This window comes from Melanotaenia boesemani, chromosome 7 (genome assembly GCF_017639745.1).
Source record: "Melanotaenia boesemani isolate fMelBoe1 chromosome 7, fMelBoe1.pri, whole genome shotgun sequence".
Lineage (NCBI taxonomy): Eukaryota > Metazoa > Chordata > Actinopteri > Atheriniformes > Melanotaeniidae > Melanotaenia > Melanotaenia boesemani.
The window spans coordinates 30139018-30158689 of record NC_055688.1 but is presented as its reverse complement, the minus strand read 5'-3'; the positions used below and the strand labels follow the sequence as shown (position 1 = coordinate 30158689).

Below are 19672 nucleotides of genomic sequence, written 5' to 3'. Positions count from 1 at the left end.
AGAGACAGACAACCATTCACGCTCACAGCTAGGGAGAATTTAGAGTAACCAATTAACTTAACATGCGTGTTTTTGGACGTTGGGAGGAAGCCGGAGTACCCAGAGAGAAACCAGAGAGAACATGTAAACTCCACACAGAAAGGCCAATTCTCCCAAGGTTTGAACATCCCACCATGTGGCCGAGGCTCAAACCAGAGACCTTCTTACTGCAGCCCTGAAAACAACATATGTACAGAGTAGAAAGTATTGTTAGCAACAAGTAAAACAAATTGTGTGAACTGAGAATAAGACTAACCTCAGCATAAAGGAATTTGATGATGTGGCATCCATCATGATGGCGTCAGCATTCACTTGTAAACAAAACAAATAAAAGAGAGGGGAAAAAAGACATCTAATAAAACATCATTCACCTTAACCCGCTGTGACCTCATCATAAAGAAATCTAAGGATAAACTTTTAGAAACAAATATCTAATTTCCAATACTTCATATGTTCTACTTGGGCTGTTTTAGTTTGCATGTAGCGGTTTAAGTCATTTGCATTTTACAGTGTTTGATATATTTCCACTTGGAGGATAGTTTTCCTATTATCATCCTTTGGGCATTGTGGGACACTGCAGGTCCAAACTGACCGCTGTGTAAGATCCAGTCATTACAGTGCTCTGTCAGGCATGCAGAGAGGCCTGTCAGCCTCCCACAGGGCAGATGGCCAAGTACCAGCTCGCCATGGCAACAGCTGATCACAAAGAGGGAAAATTATCCATGAGTAAATAACCCCAACAGTTTTCAGGAAAGGGAATCAACTTGTCCCTTCAAACTTCTCGCAATTTTTTGAACTAAATTTAATTTAATTAAGTTTTCATTTTCAGCCTCTATGAAATGTGTCTGTGAATGTTTACATACATGTAGATCTAGACCAGTTGGATGTAGCCTACTTACTTGTGTCTGTTCAGATTGTCTCTACATTACATAACCTGCAGAAAAACACAAGTCTTTAATTCATTTATTGGCCATTGTCGGGTTACGTCAGCAGATGGCGACGTGTCAGCCAGCTGTGCGCTCCCCCTCCTCATATATCCTGAGGGAGAAGCCGTCAGCCATCCACAGAGAGCGGTCACCATGTCGGGGAAGGACGGGACGATGTGGCCCCTCTTACCGCTGCTGCTGCTCGCTTTGCTGCGACCCTGTACCGCTGGAGCCATGTTTACTCAGGTACTTGTTGATACTCAGCATACGTACAGGAGGATTTCTGACAGGGACGACGCATATTTGACTATTTTGTCTAATATCACTCCGCTGACACCTGCGCTGCGTAATTAAGCGAAATTAAACTGTAGCAAAAAGGTTGTGACGCGGTTTGTCTGGAAAAAAATGAGACCACTAAAACCTTGAACCTTTTATTTAAAAAATTATTATTGAAAACAGATGATATAAAAAAAATACAATAAACAGTTTGGTTAAAATAATATATTGCGTAGGGATTGTATATTTTTCTTGGCATTTAAGTCATCTCCTCTAACCCCCAGTGGACAGTTTTATCTCATGCTGTGTTTTTTTGCTCTCGCTTTAGTTATTATACATGTTTTAAATAATTTTTGTGAATGTTCCTTGTGGTGAAATATATTACGTAGCTCTCTCCTATGCAAATGAAAATGAACATCACTTAAAGGGATTTTTTTCTCTCTTCTGCTGTTTTCCTGAAACTGCTCAACAGACTTCATGATGGATTCATGATTTTCCTTGATTTTTATTTGTTCTAAAAAGCAAACAAAAACTGTAATTAACTGTTAATCCACATGTAGAGTTGTTCACTTCCCACCCTTATAGGTTGTCAACAACAAAGAACATCTGATTTGACCCATATCGCGCAGTTATATTTGTCATGGTCACAGTCACACAGTTGTTATCTCAACTTTTAAAATGGCTTATGATAATTTCTTAGCTGCAAAATATGGGGGAGATTACTTCTCAGTGAACCATTTAGGATCTGTGGTCCAGGCGGTGAGTTTTGCTTTGTCAAAGGGCCTCCGGTGCTCTGAGAGCAAAGTTCTCCTGTTGACACTGGCCTTGTTTTGTAGTGTGGCAGATTCCCAGAGACCTCCAGCCCACACAACAGAAGTATGAAAAGGGAAGGTTGAACGTTTTGCTATTATCCTTGTCGATTAAAGTGGGATTCATTGTGTCAAAACAGCTCCTGATATCTGCACTGGAGACAGGACAGATGTAGATAAATTTATCATCAGGTGAAATGATTTTAATCTATCTTGAATTTTGTAATTGGATTTAGGAAGCTGTGGCACCATCCTCTGAGCACATGTCATTTCTTTTCAAGTGTGTAGAGATTTTTTTTTTTATTATTATTATAAGATTTTAGAGAGTTGGTACCAGAGAAAATTAGGCATTTATCTATTAAGTGAATAATCACTACCTAGACTCATGTTTAATGATCATTATTTAATAGGATATTCAACACATAATCACCTCGTGCTTTTGTGGTTATCAAGTAAAAAAATAATTTGTCAAGGAGATCATAGCAGAATAATGTTACCTAAGTATACATTACAGATAATCATTCAAACCAACCATTAAAATCAGTGTATAGCATAAATATTACAAAACCTCTGATAATCAATGTCAACGAAGTAGTTTCTGTGTTGTGCTCAAAGTCAGTGAGAATATAGATAACCTGTTTTAACCTTCTATGTTTGTGTCACCATCCAGCAGTGTGACTCATCCACAGATGGCACCATCTACAAATACTACGCAAGGACTCTAAACGGTAGCCGCACTGTGAACTTCAGCGACTACACAGGCAAAAGCGTCCTGGTTGTTAATGTCGCTACATACTGAAGATACACATATCAGTATGTGGGTAAGAAGCAGCAAAGCAAGCTTCATCATTTCATGTTGCAACATTAAAAACAATACAAATATAAATTGTGTTTCTGTTTTTGTCAGAACTGAATGCACTGCAAGAGGAAATGAAACATCTTGGTCTCATTATTCTTGGCTTTCCCTGCAACCAGTTTGGGAAACAGGAACCGGGGCAAGCACATGAAATTCTGCCGGCTTTAAAGTGAGAAATCTTTGCCTCTCAGTGCAAGTCACCCTAAAGTCAGTCACAATGAAAACACTGTTAAAAACCACAGATTGAAAGATTATACTGAACTCAAAGGGGCATGAGTGATACAGGCTGAAATTAGTTTCCCCCCCAAAATCTCTGCTTTTAGGAAACTTAATAGGATTTTGTTCAGGGAGCCTATAGAAAATGGGAAAACATAAGAAGATATTTAATACTTGCTGTAACATAAGAACCATCAAAGATAGAGATGATATAGAGAGGAATTAGCAACATTTAATAAAATCCTGTCAATCAGCAATAAGATAAGTTTCTCACAGCTTAACACGGATATATGTACGGGTCCAGTTCCATCAGTTACCACAGATATACGGGGAAGCCTTTGCAGGAACATTTTTGCTCAGCTGGTAGTGAATATGGGGCAGCCGCCAACCATCAGAGTTCTCAGAGGCATGTCCACTGATAAGATGCTCTCTATCTGGATTCCAGGCATGTCAGACCAGGCAATGGATTTGTTCCAAACTTCCTGTTGTTTGAGAAAGCTGATGTGAATGGAAAAAGTGAGCAGGAAGTTTTTACGTTCCTTAAAGTAAGTTATGCTCTTCTTTACAAAAATGTCTTATGTGCTGGAAAATAATCAGCACATCCTTTTTGTTTAGTTGTTTTTTCCCTTTTTATGAATGATTTCTTTTTTTTTTACTTTGATCATAAAAACAAAACAAAAAACAAATTCAGATTCTGATCTAGATTTATTTATCATTCAAAAATCATTCAAATAAAAGAAAAGTCTTCATACTGATGCGGTAAATGATGATGAAGAGCCCACATCAATGCCATCAAATTGGGCTGTTATCACATTAAAAAGAGATTGTTTTGCATTCAAAAGAAAGTAGGATGATGCTTATGCTTATCCAATCCTACCTAAGTTTAATAAGCACTTTCCCCTCATTTTATACAATATACTACATATACAATAAATTGTACTGTATATACATAAGTATATTCAACATACAGTACCATGTTCGTTTCTTGTATACATATTTATACATTTTAGATATTTACACTAAACAAAAAATGCCTATTATGTCTTTATAATTATACATAATTAACAGTCACTTTCAACTTTTAGAATATTTTATGCTATGTCTGATCCAAATACTGCAATATAGGTGTTTTTATTATTATTATTATTATTGTCAGACCGATTTATAGTTTATTATATGTCCTAACGGTTATAGTATATAAGTTGTATGTACTTTTTTTTTTATTCAACTTAACATAAACAATTGATTAGTTTCCTTACCTAAAATAATATGTTGCAGCTTCTCACGTGTGTGCTTTCTGCCATGCAGAGCGCCTGTCCTCCGGTGGGGGGTGACTTTGGCAGCCCCAACGGCAGATTGTTCTGGGAGCCTTTTAAGATCAGTGACATCAAGTGGAACTTTGAGAAGTTTCTGGTGGGACCGGAAGGGAAGCCGGTGATGAGGTGGCACCCAAGTGTCAACATATCTACGGTCCGAGCTGACATTCGCAGTTACCTGTTCAAACTGTACACACAAGATGTTTTTAATTAGATGTGATTGTACAATGTTATCCATCTAATGTTCACAGTATATATATTTTACTTGGTAGTGCTTATAATGTAACAGTTGTAAATGCTGTAACAGTTCTTGCTGCATGAAGATGGCATGTCGAATGAAGAGGAGGCTTGAAAACAGAAAGCCTGTGGTGTCTCCTCGGAGTCTGGGGTTCAGGCCAGTTTTTCAGTGCATTCAAGCTGTCCTGCAATCCCAAAGCACCATGCCATCTTCTCATCCCAGGACCTGTTAGCCACTACATCACACGTTACTTTCAATAAATCATAGAAAAGGCCACGATGATGTGCACTTTTTTTTTAATGAGTAGAAATAAGGCCTGTCAACTCTGTAACAGTAAAGTGAAAATTATATTTGGGAAATTTGCATCCCTATTAACATTTTATCTTAAGAATATATGAATAAGGAGGGTGACGTAAGACATTCAGAATAGATTTATTAAGCCAGTCAAATACAAAAAGTCTCACATGTGCTTTTTGCCTATAGCAAAAAATAAAAGAAAAAGAAAAAAAAGGCTACAAACCAGAAAAATACAACTGCCAATAATTACAGCGTACCCTTCAAAGTGCAAGTCTGTTAATCTCTCATGTCAGCTCTCACCTATCAGGGCTGTTCCCCGTTACTTCTTTTAAACTTGTGATATTTAAATCGAGCATTTTCCCAAAGTCATATCCATACATTTTGAAGCCCTTCGTCTGACTACTTGAAACATACTATTCTAAGGAAATAACAGGTGTTTGGTGTAATTAGGCAGGTCTTGATTTGTGAGATTCGATCAAAGTACAAGTGTCCTGTGTATGCTATCAGGGCTGTGTTACAGCGTTTTTGCAGGTTAATTTGCAGTGCTGCTAGTTGCCAATGGGGGATATCTAGCAAAGCCTGGCAACCTGGCAGGTATTATATTGTAATACAAATTTCATGTTACTGCTGTAACATGGGGTGTGTTCACAAACTGGTGCAATCATTTTACCTCAGTAAGTTTGTTACATAGCAGGTGTGAAGAGGAGAGCAGTCACCGCTGCAGCCTTGACATTTTGCTGCTGGAACCTAAAGATGCTGTATGTTGGGGCCAAAGTGAACAGGATGCAGTTAAATGAGCATAAATATCAGAATGAGTGGTGAAACCAAGTAGAAGTGTTGTTTAATGAGATTAGGTCCATTATCATGGAAAGAAAGGGGGGGAAAAAAGGTGTATGTTCTGTGCATTGTGTATTGTATCTGATACAAACATACAATGTCAATAGCTACAATATGTGATTACACTAACAACATAGAAGAACAGCATTACTAAAGACAATGGTTTACACTTAATCAATGTAACTATCAAAACAGCAGGTTATAAATAAATTATAATCATGTTTCTGGTATGATACCATCAAAATTCATTTCCCCAATTTTTTGTATTTCAACAACCACTTTTTAACAGTTACACATATTGGACAGCTCTATAACATCGATGGCACTGTATAAATTCCTCGTAAATCAATTAACATTCACATTGTAAATTCTATGACTCAGTGTATCTATATAGTCACTCATTGCTGGAATGAATATATATTGTCTTAGTTGTATTGGGGAATGACTTCCAGTAACCCTACAAGTAAACTCTGAAGTTGTTATATACTTGCAGAGAGACAATCAATCACACAGGTATATTATGTCAAAGAAAGAAAGAAAAAGAGCAATGTTAATTATTCTGACCTATTTAACAAATTACTTAAGTTCCCGATAAAAAAATCTAAATATTTCATGTATATATATTCAGAATAGCGAAGTGTTTCACAAATAGCCTTATAAAACGCAAGTATAAACAACATTACAATAAGATATCTACAGTTCAGTAGGAAAATTATAGATCAATCACATCTTGTCAACTCAAAAACAAATCAATTTCATGCTACAACCCAGACTCCAGTAAGTGGGTACAGTGATGCTTTAGTGCTTTCCAGGGTCCATGTTCTGTCTCTCCCTTTTTCCAAACCCTGTTGCTGCCGTGGCTGCTGCTGCTGACTGATCTAGAAACACACACACACACATTACAAGAAGTTATCCTTCATAGCCTGTACAGTTACAAATTTTATTTGTAATCTCAATTTAAAACTGTAAACATTACACAATGATTACCTGCGTTCTCTGGTGGTGGTCTTGAACTCTCTCCTACTGCTCTGGCCCCTCGAGGTGGAGGGAATGACATTTGCCAAGGAAAACCCTGATCGAAGACAAAGCCACATTTATATTAGAATCCACAAGTACTGACCATCATCATCAGAACCAGCATCCCTTACACATTTGCTCTGACCTAACAATTATTGAATACACGTGTACTGCTCCCAGAAAAAAAAGGGGGAGTACAGGTGAGAGGTAAAGAGTTAAAAGGAAAGAAAAGAGCCTTGTTTTCTCAGTGAACCAGTCACGCCAGAGAGTGGGGGCTTAGAGCACCCTTACCGGGGTTACAGGCTGGAAGTCTCGAGTAGGGGGTGGTGCTGCGGCGGCTGCGGCTGTGGCGCCTGCTGCATTGGGCATCCGGGGAGGGAAGTGTAGGGGCCAACCTTCGAGGCCCTGCGTTCCCACCTGTACAAAGGGACCACAGTAGGGAGGGCTCAGCGGGCTGTTCACTGAGCCTGACGTGGGGTCTGAGGTACGTCTTTCCTGATGCTGCCCCTACGAGGGATCACAAGTACACACGTGATCCCCAATCAGTGCACGGCTGCTACTCCCAGCGAACTGCAGCGACCATGCCATGACATGAGCCACTGCAGACCCTCAACCCTGCTGCAGCTGCCTCCCACTGAGGGTAAATGGTCCACCTGCTGATCCCCAATGTGCTATGAGATAGCTAACTGGAGTGAGGCTCTTGGACCATTAGTTTTTTTTTTTTTTTTTTTTTTTTTAAATTAGATCAACTTGTCTAATAAACTTAAAGGCTGAATAATTAGGATTTTTTTCCTTAAAAATGATTTAAAATGTTCTCATTTGTTGCGAGGGATAAACAATCTGTCTCCTACATCAACAGTGTCTTTGTCAAGTTTTTCTCCTTCAAAATAAGAGTTCTGTGCCAGAATAACGTCAGTGCACTGTGTTGCTCTTTCCAACTTCCTGGTTCCTTAATCAATCATATGCGACTCCCCACGGCTGCCTAATAACAACACGGCAGCGTTTGGTATTTTATGTCAGCAAAAGAGCGTCAGCGTGCAGGTATGGAAGCTAGTAAAAGAAGCGGACCAGAAATAGTTTTAGAAAAACCAAAAAAGTCTCGGCATCCTGCTAAAAAAGCAAAAGATCAAAAACGAGGATCAATATTGGAGAATCTTTTGAAAGATGGAGAAGTCTAAGCTGGCAAAGTTTCTCCTCGACAGGTAAGCACCGGAATTTTGCTTAAATTAACCCAAAGGTTTATCTTGATTTACCAAGATTTTAGTCTAATTTATTTCTCAGCACTCATTAATTTGTGTGATTGCATGGATGTATTAGTGGAGTAAATTGGTGGCCTGTTAGTTTACAACAACAAATGTAATGATGTTTGGGCCGAGTGAATACTGTGTTTGTCCTTATAAACTTATGAAATTACTATGAAATTAATTTATTAAGTGAGACTAAGGGAAAACTGCCGCTGCGTGGCATTTATTGATTAATGTAGCCTTTGTTTACACTCACACTTTATTTTGTGCTAACGTAAATTAGCGCGTGAAATTAGCGCTAGCATTGCAAAGCATAGCAACTTACTGTGTGTGAATCATGTTCGCTCCTCATCATGATGTTTGTTGGTGCTATGTTCTCCGTCCTTCATAGATTATATAAAAGAACCGTCCTCTCACAAACCAGCAACCTACGCGAAACTCTCCAAGGGGAAGGAGGGGAGGGGGAAGAACGCTTTCCGTGTTTTTCTCTTTCGACTGCAGTTCTGATTTGAAACACTAGGTGTCAATGCTACTTATTTTGCCTTTAAGGTAGATCTTGTCATCTAAAACTGTCCTGTCACAAGGGGGCACTACTCTGTCAGGTTTCCACTGTTCATATGCTTCTGTATGACAAACCCAAAGGCTTTAACAGTGAATGCCTTCTTTCCAATATCATGTACTTATAACACTTAACCTTACTCCGTCTGATGACACCATTTTATTCACCATGTTGCTATAAATGTGACATCATCAGGCTCTGACCTGAGATGCAGCCAGTACCTGTTTGTGATGCTGCATCTGAAGTCTCTCCAGCTTACATCTTTCTGTACGTTCTCTCTGACACTCGTTCTGCGCTTGATGAAGCTGAAACACAAAACACAATAATAACATTTTAAAATATGGAAAATGTAAAAAGTTCAAAAGTTCATGCTACACTGAAATTACATCACTATTGAAGGTCATTTAAGTAGTCATGCAATGGTAATTCCTGTTTTAAGCAATTTATTTAAACAGAAGCTGACAACAGTGGTGGGTATCCTACAGAATAAAAATGTCAATGTCTCCATAACTTGTCATGTTTGAAAGGTCATGTCAGTCTCATGATGTCAAAATGTGACTGGTATGATGAAGAGGGCTGTTTAAATACATATAGTCTTTGAACTAGAACACCTAGTGGTTGATTCATGGTTCAGACATATCTGCGTTACTTTAAAGCATGCTATGAAATAAGTACTTAAACATTGAAAAGTTGTAAATGTGCATCCAAAAGTTTAGAGACATTCAAATGAAGTTCCCCAATTAAGGTTATAGTGCATTTTAGGCTCATCCTGGTATCATACAAAAAGCCGAGTATCCCTAATTTGATCACATCATATGAAAAAACTGTGTATACATAAAATTTACCTGATTCGTCAAATTAGTAATCTGACCCTGGAGCCTCTCTACTTGCCGCCTCAAATCTTCTTTCTCCTCGTTCATTCGCTCCCGGTCACTCCTTTCTTTTCTAAAGTCCTCCTCAAAGATTTTCACCTGTAATAAAACATTTATAATTCAGTAAAGGAAAAGTACAACTGAAGCCTAACTTAATGATTTGTTTTCTCACCTGTTCTTTTAGTACAGCTATCTGAGTGAGCAGTTCCTGTTTTTTTAGGTTGTTGGCTGCATCTGCAAAGTTTCCCTGGCCAGGAGGTTGTTGGGCAGATGAAGGGGAGTGCAGGTTTAAGGCTTCCTCTAAGGCCTAAAGGAAGATGCAGCAAACATCACACAGAGAGAAGGCTGTCTGAGTCCTACAGCTCTTTTTTCATCTCTTCCACACTCACCCTGTTGAGGCGCTGGATCTCCTTCTCTTGATACTCTCTCTGCTTACTGAGAGGCAGCAGCTGATCCTGCAGGTAGCGAACCTTCTGCTTCAGCTCAGCAGTTTCAGAGTTTAAACACTCCTTCTCCCCCTGAAACATGCACACCCAAAACTGTTGAAAATGCTATTCTAAGATATGTTATCTGCTTTAGTCTTGATTTAGATTCTTGTAGAACAAATTCTCACCTGCACATTTTCAATCTTGGACTTGGCCAGCAGCAGCTTCTTGTCATAGTCACGTTGCCTCTGTTCCCGCTCGGCCTCCAGCTCCACCACAGTTTTCTGGGACTCTGCTAACCGCTGCCTGAGGTCTGTGATCTAAGGAAAATGTAAACCGTCTGGATGATGAGAGTATTCACTGGTTTCACCAATCACAGACTTAAGGTACAATTATCACAAACACAAACGTGAGGGGAAAAAAAATTGATTCAGAGCTAAACGCTATCTGGTAAAGATAAACATCAGCTGGTGCATGTGTTGAAATACAGCGTTGGAGATGTGTGTTATCAAATTGCAAGCAAAGCCACAGAAACAAGGACATATTTGCAAACACGCAGTTCTGTTTTTGTATGAAATATGAACAAACATCATGACGCAAACGGATATATCTAGAGTTCTGTGGTTGAAACCAAAGCCTGCATGGTGTCCCCGTCTCAACAAAGTGTAAATGTAGGTATGTTCATAATTGTGGGAGTGCACAAAACAGGTGTCTGAGTATAAGTGTGTATATCTGTGTGTCTTTGCTGCCCTCTGACTGCACCACAGCACAGGAAGTCAGCGGGTACCAGAGAGGTGAGGGGAATTCTTGCTGAAGTGTGACAGGTCTTGTGGTTGGTATGCTCAGATAAGCAAGCTATTGCAAGATTGCACCTTTTCCACTGGACAAGCACAATGAGAAAAAGGACATGCTTACAGCGGCTTCACTGCCAACTGATGCACAAAACTTTAGAATCTGGTGTTCCTTACAAATAAATTCAAAACAGATCTATCATGTCATTCATTTGGGAAATAGTAAAAAAAAGGTGATTTAAATAGCTTTGCTGGTGTAGAAAAAAAGATTGTGATCACTGTTGGTATATCACAAGAGATAAGAGTGTTTTATGCCAGCAATGTTCAGTAAAGTACCTTTATTTTATGGCCCAGTTTCAGGTGGACAAAAGTGCAGAACTGTGGAACTAAATTCAGCAATCAGGCTGCTTTTAAGGAGAAATAATGCACTATTTGTGCTGCACACATACATCCACCCATGTACAAAAGACAATTATGTTTAGAAGTGTCCTTAAGTATAAAGTCTGAATTTTAACTCGCCAATTTGAACCTTATATATATATATATATATATATATATATATATATATATATATTTATATATTTTTTTTTTTTTTTTTTTTAAAAAAGACCAAATTGAGGAAAACAAGACCAGTCATTCAATTAAACAACTGCTTTAAGTAAATTAGCTTTTAAATCAACAGAATTTGGATTTAGCTGACCTAAAAAATAAAAAAAGATAAATAAAATGAAAAAAAAAGGCAATCAAGGGCACAGAAGTGTCTTCCCACACCATTCATTACAGCTGCAAAGTCATTACTGTACCTTTTGCTCAAACTGTGACTTCATGGAGTTCCACTGAATGTCCCACTGCTTGTTCACCTCCAGAACCTGTAAGCAACACCAGAAAGCGAAACATCACTAAACATATAGGAAACAAAATACAGAGATTTTCCCCAATGGCAAAAGAGGATGAACAGCAGCTAAAAAAAAATAGGTTTAGACTCACATCCTTTCTCTGCTTCTCCAAAAGCCTGATCTTCTTTTCATACACCTCTACATCACATGGTTTAGTTGGGGTTTTCTCTGCAGCTTTTCCACTCTAAAATGGGAGGTGTGGGAGTGTGGGGGGAGGAATAAAATAATCCTAAATCCACAACAATCCTACATTACCTGCATCATGTGAACATACAGGTGAGGAAGATGACCCATAAATTTATTGAGAAACATATCATTTAAATTCCTTTTTTAAAATGGAATATTGAAATAAAAATAGAAAAATGAAACTGATCTCAGTAAAAAAAAAAAAAACTAAATAAAAACTACCTTCTGTGGTGTGGTGGCCTCCATTTTAGGTCGAACAGCAGCAGATTCCTCCTTAACTGGCTCGTCTTTGGCCTCTGAAGCCTCTGTATCAGATGGCAGCGCAGCCGATGACACCGCTGCTCCTCCTGTGACCAGCTCCTTAAGTTTCTGATTCTCTAGCCTAGATCAGCAAGAAAGAAAGTGAAAATGATAAGTATTTCTGAACAAGGTCTCTTTCTCTGGGGCTTTGATAACATTATGAAGTCCTTTGGGAAGAACCTACAACTCCAAATGAGCGTGCCAACAGAAAGCACTAATCTCCCTGATTGAAGTGAAAGCATGGCCAACAGTTATATTCCACCATAAAGAAAAGAAAGTGTAATATTATTTAATCAAAACAGTGGCACAAGGTTAAGTCTCACAACTTTCATGGAGTGTACAGAAGCAAATAATGAGAAGAATAAGAAGAATGTTATGGTTCTGTCCTAAATCTTAAATCAAATCATATACAACAGATTTTTCAAGTTGTTTAAGTTTCTGCTCAACTGAGGAATCACAAAAGGCCTGGCCAACTAAAAGAGAAAGAGAAACATTACCTCAGCTGTTCCAAGTCTCGATTCCTGATATGATGATCTTCTTCCATTTTTTTTCGAAGCTCATTATTCTCCTGTCTAAGCTGCTCACACAGAGTCTACGAAAACAAAAAGAAATTTTAAATACACCCAAAATGATCACAATATTAATTATTCTGTCAAAATGTCATGGTGTTTTTTTCTTAAGCAAAAAGCAACTGTCTTAACACAGTGTTTTGATGAAAATGTAATTTTCTTCTACATTATCCCCTAATAATCAGTTATCATGATCCATTCATTCAACTTGCTGTAACACAATATTTCAAATCACATTGGTACATATGAAAGGGAAAATTTCAGATAACTAAGTGATGATACATTTCCCACACTGAAATACAAAATCACCCCTGGCTGAAGTTCAACGTTTACTGTAAACCACTTTTAAATTACTAAGGGAGTGGTAGCCTAGTGGTTACAGAGGTGGGTTTGGGTCTAGAGAACCTGGGTTTAAGTGCCCTGGGAAAAGCTTCTTAGAGACATTTGCTGCAGCATGAAATGATGCATGTCAACAGAGGTGAACAACTACGGGTCTCTGAGCAAGACCCCAACCCTTAAAGGCCCAGCTGCTTCCCAGGTGCTGGAAAAATGGCAGCCCTACTGTAACTAGTGATGGGTTTAAAGCAGAGGACTAATTCTGGTGTGTTTCGTTAAGATATAAACTGACTAATAGAGATTAATTTTTATTTTTCTTCTAAAAATACAATAAACTATCCAATAAAGATATATGGAGACCTTTCAGGTTTTAACTGTATCAAGTGCAGCATCAACAGGTGTTGAGTCAAACTGACTAGTCGTGATTGCAATTATTTACGTGTAGCTGTTGGTGATTTGGTTTATGTAATGCAATGTCCAGCCAACAATGAACAATGCGTATGAAATCAAAATTAGTGCTGCAGGGATTATGCCGCATTTGTTAAAAATTTGAAAAACTTCTTCCATGTGACGTGGTGCTAATTAAATCTAATACTTATAGACTTATAGTTCACATAGGTGCCCTTTCAACTATTGTATAATCATATATACAAATCTGATGCTCCATAAAACTCACAATGTTGCATTTAATAAACAAAAACATCTGAAAAGGTTTTCAATTAATATACTGTTAGTAAAAAAATAACTTAATAATAAATATGCACATTTCTGCCTGCTGTATGAGGCTGCTGCCTGCTGATGAGGGAAAAAAAAGAGTCAGTGTAAATAAGTCACCTCAAAGACAACTTAGATGGAAGGATTTGTCATCATTTTTCTTTGTCATACTTCTTGTCTGGCATACCTGTAGAAGGGAGGTCCTCTGTTCATTCTTTTGGACCTTAGAGGAAAGATGGTGAAACTCCACAGCCATGCGGCCGAGGTGAGCCAAGAGCTGGTTTGGGTTAGATTCTTCTGCAAATATACTAAAAGAGCTCTCCAGTCTCTTCAGCTGGCTCGCCAGCTCATTGTTCTCCTGAGGAAGGAGGGGGATCGCTCCTCCCGCTGACCCAGCCTGGATATACCCACACAGGTAAAAAAAATAAATAAATTTAAAAAGAAAAACAGTCATCCTCAAACTGAGTAGGCGAGCTCACAATTATGCATGAATTCAAACAAATACAAAACAAACTGCAACAGTCATCACACTGCTGTCTCTATGGAAAGCAACAACTGACTTATCTGAAAAGTCGGTGTGTGCTAATGTGTTTAAATTTAGCTCTCACAGAGCATAGTTAACTTTTTGTAATACTTATGCTGCAAAAATCGTGAAAACATTATTTGTGCCAACACATCTGCCTACAATTCAGGCAAGTGTCCTATCAACACATTCCCAAGGATGTAATTATGAATGAATCAGCTGAGTAATGCTAGTTAGTAAGAATCCTGGACTTTCCCCAGACTTACTCAGGTTGGAGCTACCAGTATTAAGTTTTGCTAGTGACTCAACAAACCAATTATGCATTCCCAAATTTAAGGAAATCTCTAAAGAAGAAAGCTCAAAATGATCCTCAATAAGCTGCCAACAAATAAATAATTTTTAAAGCACTTAGATAAAAGCAAAAGCAAGAATCATTTTAAGGAAGTTCGAACTTTTTTGGTAATTTACTCCAAGTATTTATTTAGTACGTACAGTCAAGGCATCCGAGTTCTTTCCCTCCAAATTCACTTCCTCAAATTCTGATAAGGCCTCCTGTAAAGACCAAAAGGTTAAGAGGCAAGGTGGAACATGCAGAATGGATGACTGTCCCACAAATGTGTCATAACAAACATTTTCAAATTTGCCAGATATAATTTTCCAGAGTGTCTATAATTATCGCATCACTTACATTGGGCTTCTCAGACTGAAGTGTCCTCCCTAAACAGCTAGTTTGCTCCTCCTTCTCAGCAGCAGGGTGTAAACAGGGTCTGTCTAAAATAAACCAAGATCAAGACTAATGTTAGTTTCGGTAAATTAGAATAATATGCCAAATGGTTACCACAATAAGTTATAATTCTCAAATACAAATTAAATTGCTTGTTATCATCACATCTGAGGGACTTACTTTGTGTTTCAGTCTGAATGGGCCCTCCCATACATAGACTGGCAGCGAAGTTGGAGGACTTTAAGGCTTCATTGTCTCTTACAAGCTCTTCCACTCGCTGCCGAAGCCTACATGCTTCCGACTGAGACTCTTCCAGTAAATCACCTGCAAGTTTGAGAGAGAGAGATCTTGTTGCCATCCAGCAGCACTTCAGTTGAAATATAGTTTCATCTATCTTCCTTTCCTTTTTCCAACAAACTCTGCCATCACTAGAGCCATCAGCTCAAGCAGCAATTAAATGGGATGTGATGTTACGTGAGAAATGACATGAAGATAGCACATCCCTGTGATGAGTCACTAAAGTAGCTTTCTGTCCAGTCATATCACTGGTATGCAAGCTTTTTAAGAGATGATCAATGAAGATTATCTGGTTTTACTACATTCTACAACACTTTCTGCATGACAGTTTCATTTCTACTTTATATGTTTACTAGAATATTAGTTATGTAAAGTATTATGCAATACATCACATATCTTTGAGACAGGAACAAAAGTCCTTCATACTAAGCAAAGGTAAAATACTAAAGAGCCATTTATGTTACTCTTGGTTCACACCCATAAGGTGACCATATAGTCATTAGGAACCTACCTAAGCTCTTGAGTCCTTTCATCCGCTCCCTCAGTATACTGTTCTCCTCCAGCAGCTGTCGATAGCTGCTTCCCCCTACAGCCTCCTCTCTGGCCTTGACTTCACTCCCACCTGGGTCATAGATGCGATATGGACCTTTCCCTTCCATTCTGTTGCTCACTTCCTACACATGGTAGTCCAAACTATGAAAAGAAGACATATAAAGCATTTTAAGGAGAAAAAAAAACGAAAAGGAAGCCACTTAGTAGAAGACAAAGGATCTTATTTAGGGAGTAAGCAGCCCGTACAGAAGAAACGATTCTAACTACTCAAGCCTACAAATGTTCTTAATTTTTTTCTGTAATAGAATTGGGGTGGAAAAAAATATTTTTATGTTTTGTCAACAGATATTTGATTCCTGATTTTGAAATTGTACGACTTATAAGAAGCAGTTCAACAGCATAGAGTGGCATGCAACTAAGTACTGTGTACCAACATATCAGTCACTTAAAATGAACAGAAAATGCTCCCGATTGTAGATTAAAGAAATATAACCCTAGTTGTTCTGTATGTCCTGTACCGCGGCACTGTAGCCCCATTTTAACTTCCGATTTTTAGCAAGACTAGCAAAAATGATCACTGTGGAAAAACTAAGGACCGTCAGACAAAAGAAGCAACAATACCGTGATGATCCCCTGCCAGGGTTACACATATGGCAAAACTGTGCTAACGTCGAGGAAGGCTAAAATGACAACTACAACGCTCATAACAGAAAAAAGACAGACAAAGGCAGAAGGGAAATATTAAATGCGATCTCAGTTGTGCTAATAAACATCTATCCAACAGGCGAGAGTCATATGCGGCACAATCCACTTATGATAGCTACCATGATTGGCTGTAGAAGGCTAATATTAGTTTTCGCTGTTGTCATGCAAATTGCTAGCAGCATCTTCGTTAGCTAACGGCTAGCTAACGCTAGATGACAGTGCGAGACGGAAAGCCGCTAAGTCCCTTGTTTTCTCACACCGAATACTTCTAACAATAGAGTAAGTAAATCAGAATTTAGCGTTGAACGACGAACCAAAGAAACAAATGGGTGTCCTTTTGGCCGGATACCTTTCAGCTCGCACTGGCCTCTTGTCTCTTTTCCCAGACAGACATCTATTGCGGAAGTGGTCTACTAGTCTATGCCGTAACCTGGGAAATTCCACCTCGCAACGTTTGATGTAAACAGCGATGATTGACACCCTGGTGGACCAATCAGAGCACACCCCGGTGTTACTGCCTTTCATTGTAATGTAAACACTGGAGCAGATATTCATTGAAAATTGTGGATTATACTTTTGTATCCTCGTAGTGGGCATTAGAATATGCATACATACATATTGACATTGAAAAAAAGGGCGACCTGATACAATTAAACCTGGGTGAGTAAAATCAAGATTTTTTTAAATAAAACAATTTCTAATTATTCTTTTTACTTCTTAAAAGCCAGCTCTTCAGGGACAAACCCCACCATTTTCACTGAATGACTTTTTTCCTCATTGATAAATTCAGAGAAGGGGCTGGTGGGGGTTTCTGTTATTGCATCACATATTTCCTATGGAGGCAAGAGAGCCCAGATCAAGCTGCACAAGTCCTCAGTACAGATTAACTTGACATTTTTGGCAAGAGTCAGGAAATCAATTATAATTCAATGAAGACTGCAACAAACCTTTATTTGTAATATTTAATGTAGTGTATTAATAACATGATGTTGAAAATTATTAGATAATAAGCCTGTAAAGTAATTTCTATAAAATTAATAAATAAATAAAAATTACAAGCTTATAAAGCTGCTTATCAGTACAAAATACATGGAGATTAAACACACAGAAGCAACTACTTTCTAATTGATTAAGTTTATCAACAATTTCATTATTTCAGGGATTTTGGTTGTTGTGAAATGACATGATTACATTTATATATATCTCTGCAGGATTCACGTACAAACAATTAAGTTAATTAACTGTTAAGTCAATTCTCACTTAATGCACCTGTTCCAGTGTGATTTGAGGGAAATCAAGATTAAAATATTCATGTTTCAATTTATACATTTTATTATAACGCATGAAATTTTGAATTTATATTGTATATTACATTTATACAAAATACAACATTGGATATAATAATTAATACATGATGCAGCAATATGTGACATGTGTCACACCGGACGTTGCAAAGAAAACATTGCAGTGTTTTTAATTCCTTAAGGGCCATAGTAATTTCTAAGCTACCACTGTAAATACAACCCCTTAAATTTAAAAAGTAATATGCCAAACTGTGGAGACATAATGAACAACTGATGAGGGGCACAGGACGAAATCAAATTTACAAAAATTTAAATTTTACTTCTACTGATTCAAAACTGTTGGTGACAGTTTTGAAATATGTAAAAAATCTCAATTCTAATTCTACTGAGTTTGACAAAACAGAAATTAAGCCTACTGATTCCACATCCATTTTAAGTGCAATGACTCCAATTAATTTTTTAAATATGAATGTCTCACACTTTTCAAGCTTTAAAAATGTATTTTTTCTTTTCTTTTTTAGACAGTATAGGGACCTCAAATGTGAAAGGAGTTAATTTTAAGTCAGTCAGAGCTGAAAGACAATAAAGTATCCACTATGTTTAACCTAATTGTCAGAACGATGTTGTTAGCTTCCAAAAAGAGAAAGTTAGAGCAGTAGTAATATCATGCAAGAATGAATAAAAGGATCCTCTGTGGTTGAATTTAATCCCCAGGAAATTTGCATTGGTTTTTATTTTATTAGCTGGAAGCACAAAGTTTGATAGTTTTACTTAGCCTGAGACTCCAAATAAGAATTAACACAAGGTTGTAGGCCCAAATGCATACAGTGAGTTTAATGATTTATCTCTGCATGAAATGGTTCACAATAGGCTAAAATTAATCAGAGACCTTTGTTTATATCTTTACCAGCCACAATTTGTACTTCTTCTGCACCGGTAATACCAGGATACTGGATTTCAACTAATGTGAAAATCATTGTAATTGAGAAACCAGTTTGGTAATAGTTTTCACAAAATGTCATCGTCTTGAAATAGCTGACAGCTGATATTTTTACAAGGGATTTTACTACTCACTTATGAATTTTAGTTGTCACCTTTGCAATAAAATCTGACTTTAAGACAAAGAATACCAAAACAACAAAGGGCAGCATATTTGTTGTACTGTTAAAAACCATAAACTCTATGTAAAAATGATTTTGATATATTATAAATAACCGGAAACTTGCTTTATTTTGTTATGTATACAGATACGCACTGCTGTATGTATCCCAGTGACAAGAAATTGCAGCCAAAATGTGTGATTATTTCCCCAAGGGAGCTATTTGATTGCTACAGGAAAAAGCAAACACACCGTTTTTGTGGCTCACATACAAAAGCTGTTTTTTTCCTCAGTCCTGAGCCTGCCACAAAACACCTTGTCAGTACTTTACTGGTGAGCGGTATTTCCTCCTCAGGCTGCTGTGATGTGCTGAAACAATCAACAGGGTGATGACTCTGAGCTTTCCAGTGAACAACAAAAAGCTGAAGCTTGAGGATACAGGAAACATCACCCTTCATTTAGCTTTGCTTGGGTAACAAACTGCACACTTTGTTTGCTCCTCACAACCACTATTTACAATATTTTAAAGCATTTTCCTCTTTGCATAAAGACAAGAGGGAGAGTAAACAACGTGCAAGACAGAGTAACCACCAGACTGAAGTTTCACTGTGTCACAGGCACAGAGTATTCACATCACCCAGCAAGGCACAGGGACAGTTCGGTCTCCATCTCCAAGTAGTAAAAATTAGCAGCTGATAGTCATTAGTTCTGTGCAGCTTAATACAAAATTCTCTTTTATTTGGCAAGGA

At 37.9% G+C, this 19672-nt stretch overlaps 2 protein-coding genes across 4 annotated transcripts; one reads left to right on the top strand and one right to left on the bottom strand.

Annotated features, from left to right (window-relative positions):
• Positions 1-1069: 1069 nt before the first annotated feature.
• On the top strand, positions 1070-4950 carry gpx3 (glutathione peroxidase 3). Its single transcript, XM_041989931.1, has 5 exons — positions 1070-1211; positions 2721-2871; positions 2958-3075; positions 3568-3667; positions 4431-4950. Exons 1-5 carry the CDS (start codon positions 1119-1121, stop codon positions 4650-4652), a joined length of 684 nt encoding a protein of 227 aa, XP_041845865.1. The 5' UTR covers positions 1070-1118; the 3' UTR covers positions 4653-4950.
• A 142-nt stretch (positions 4951-5092) lies between these two features.
• On the bottom strand, positions 5093-16972 carry tnip1 (TNFAIP3 interacting protein 1). 3 transcript variants are annotated; one of them, XM_041989928.1, is made up of 18 exons: positions 16870-16972; positions 15775-15956; positions 15147-15290; positions 14931-15013; positions 14735-14794; positions 13907-14116; positions 12598-12692; positions 12023-12182; positions 11706-11798; positions 11522-11587; positions 10116-10247; positions 9892-10020; positions 9675-9809; positions 9476-9601; positions 8852-8935; positions 7119-7334; positions 6798-6882; positions 5093-6688 (listed from the first exon to the last, which is right to left on the bottom strand). In XM_041989928.1, the coding sequence occupies exons 2-18, from the start codon at positions 15920-15922 to the stop codon at positions 6609-6611; spliced, it is 2046 nt and encodes a 681-aa protein (XP_041845862.1). In that variant the 5' UTR covers positions 15923-15956; positions 16870-16972; the 3' UTR covers positions 5093-6608. The 3 variants fall into 3 exon arrangements, with proteins under 3 accessions (XP_041845862.1, XP_041845864.1, XP_041845863.1); XM_041989930.1 differs by having other exon boundaries at positions 7119-7244; XM_041989929.1 differs by having other exon boundaries at positions 16835-16926.
• Positions 16973-19672: the final 2700 nt, after the last annotated feature.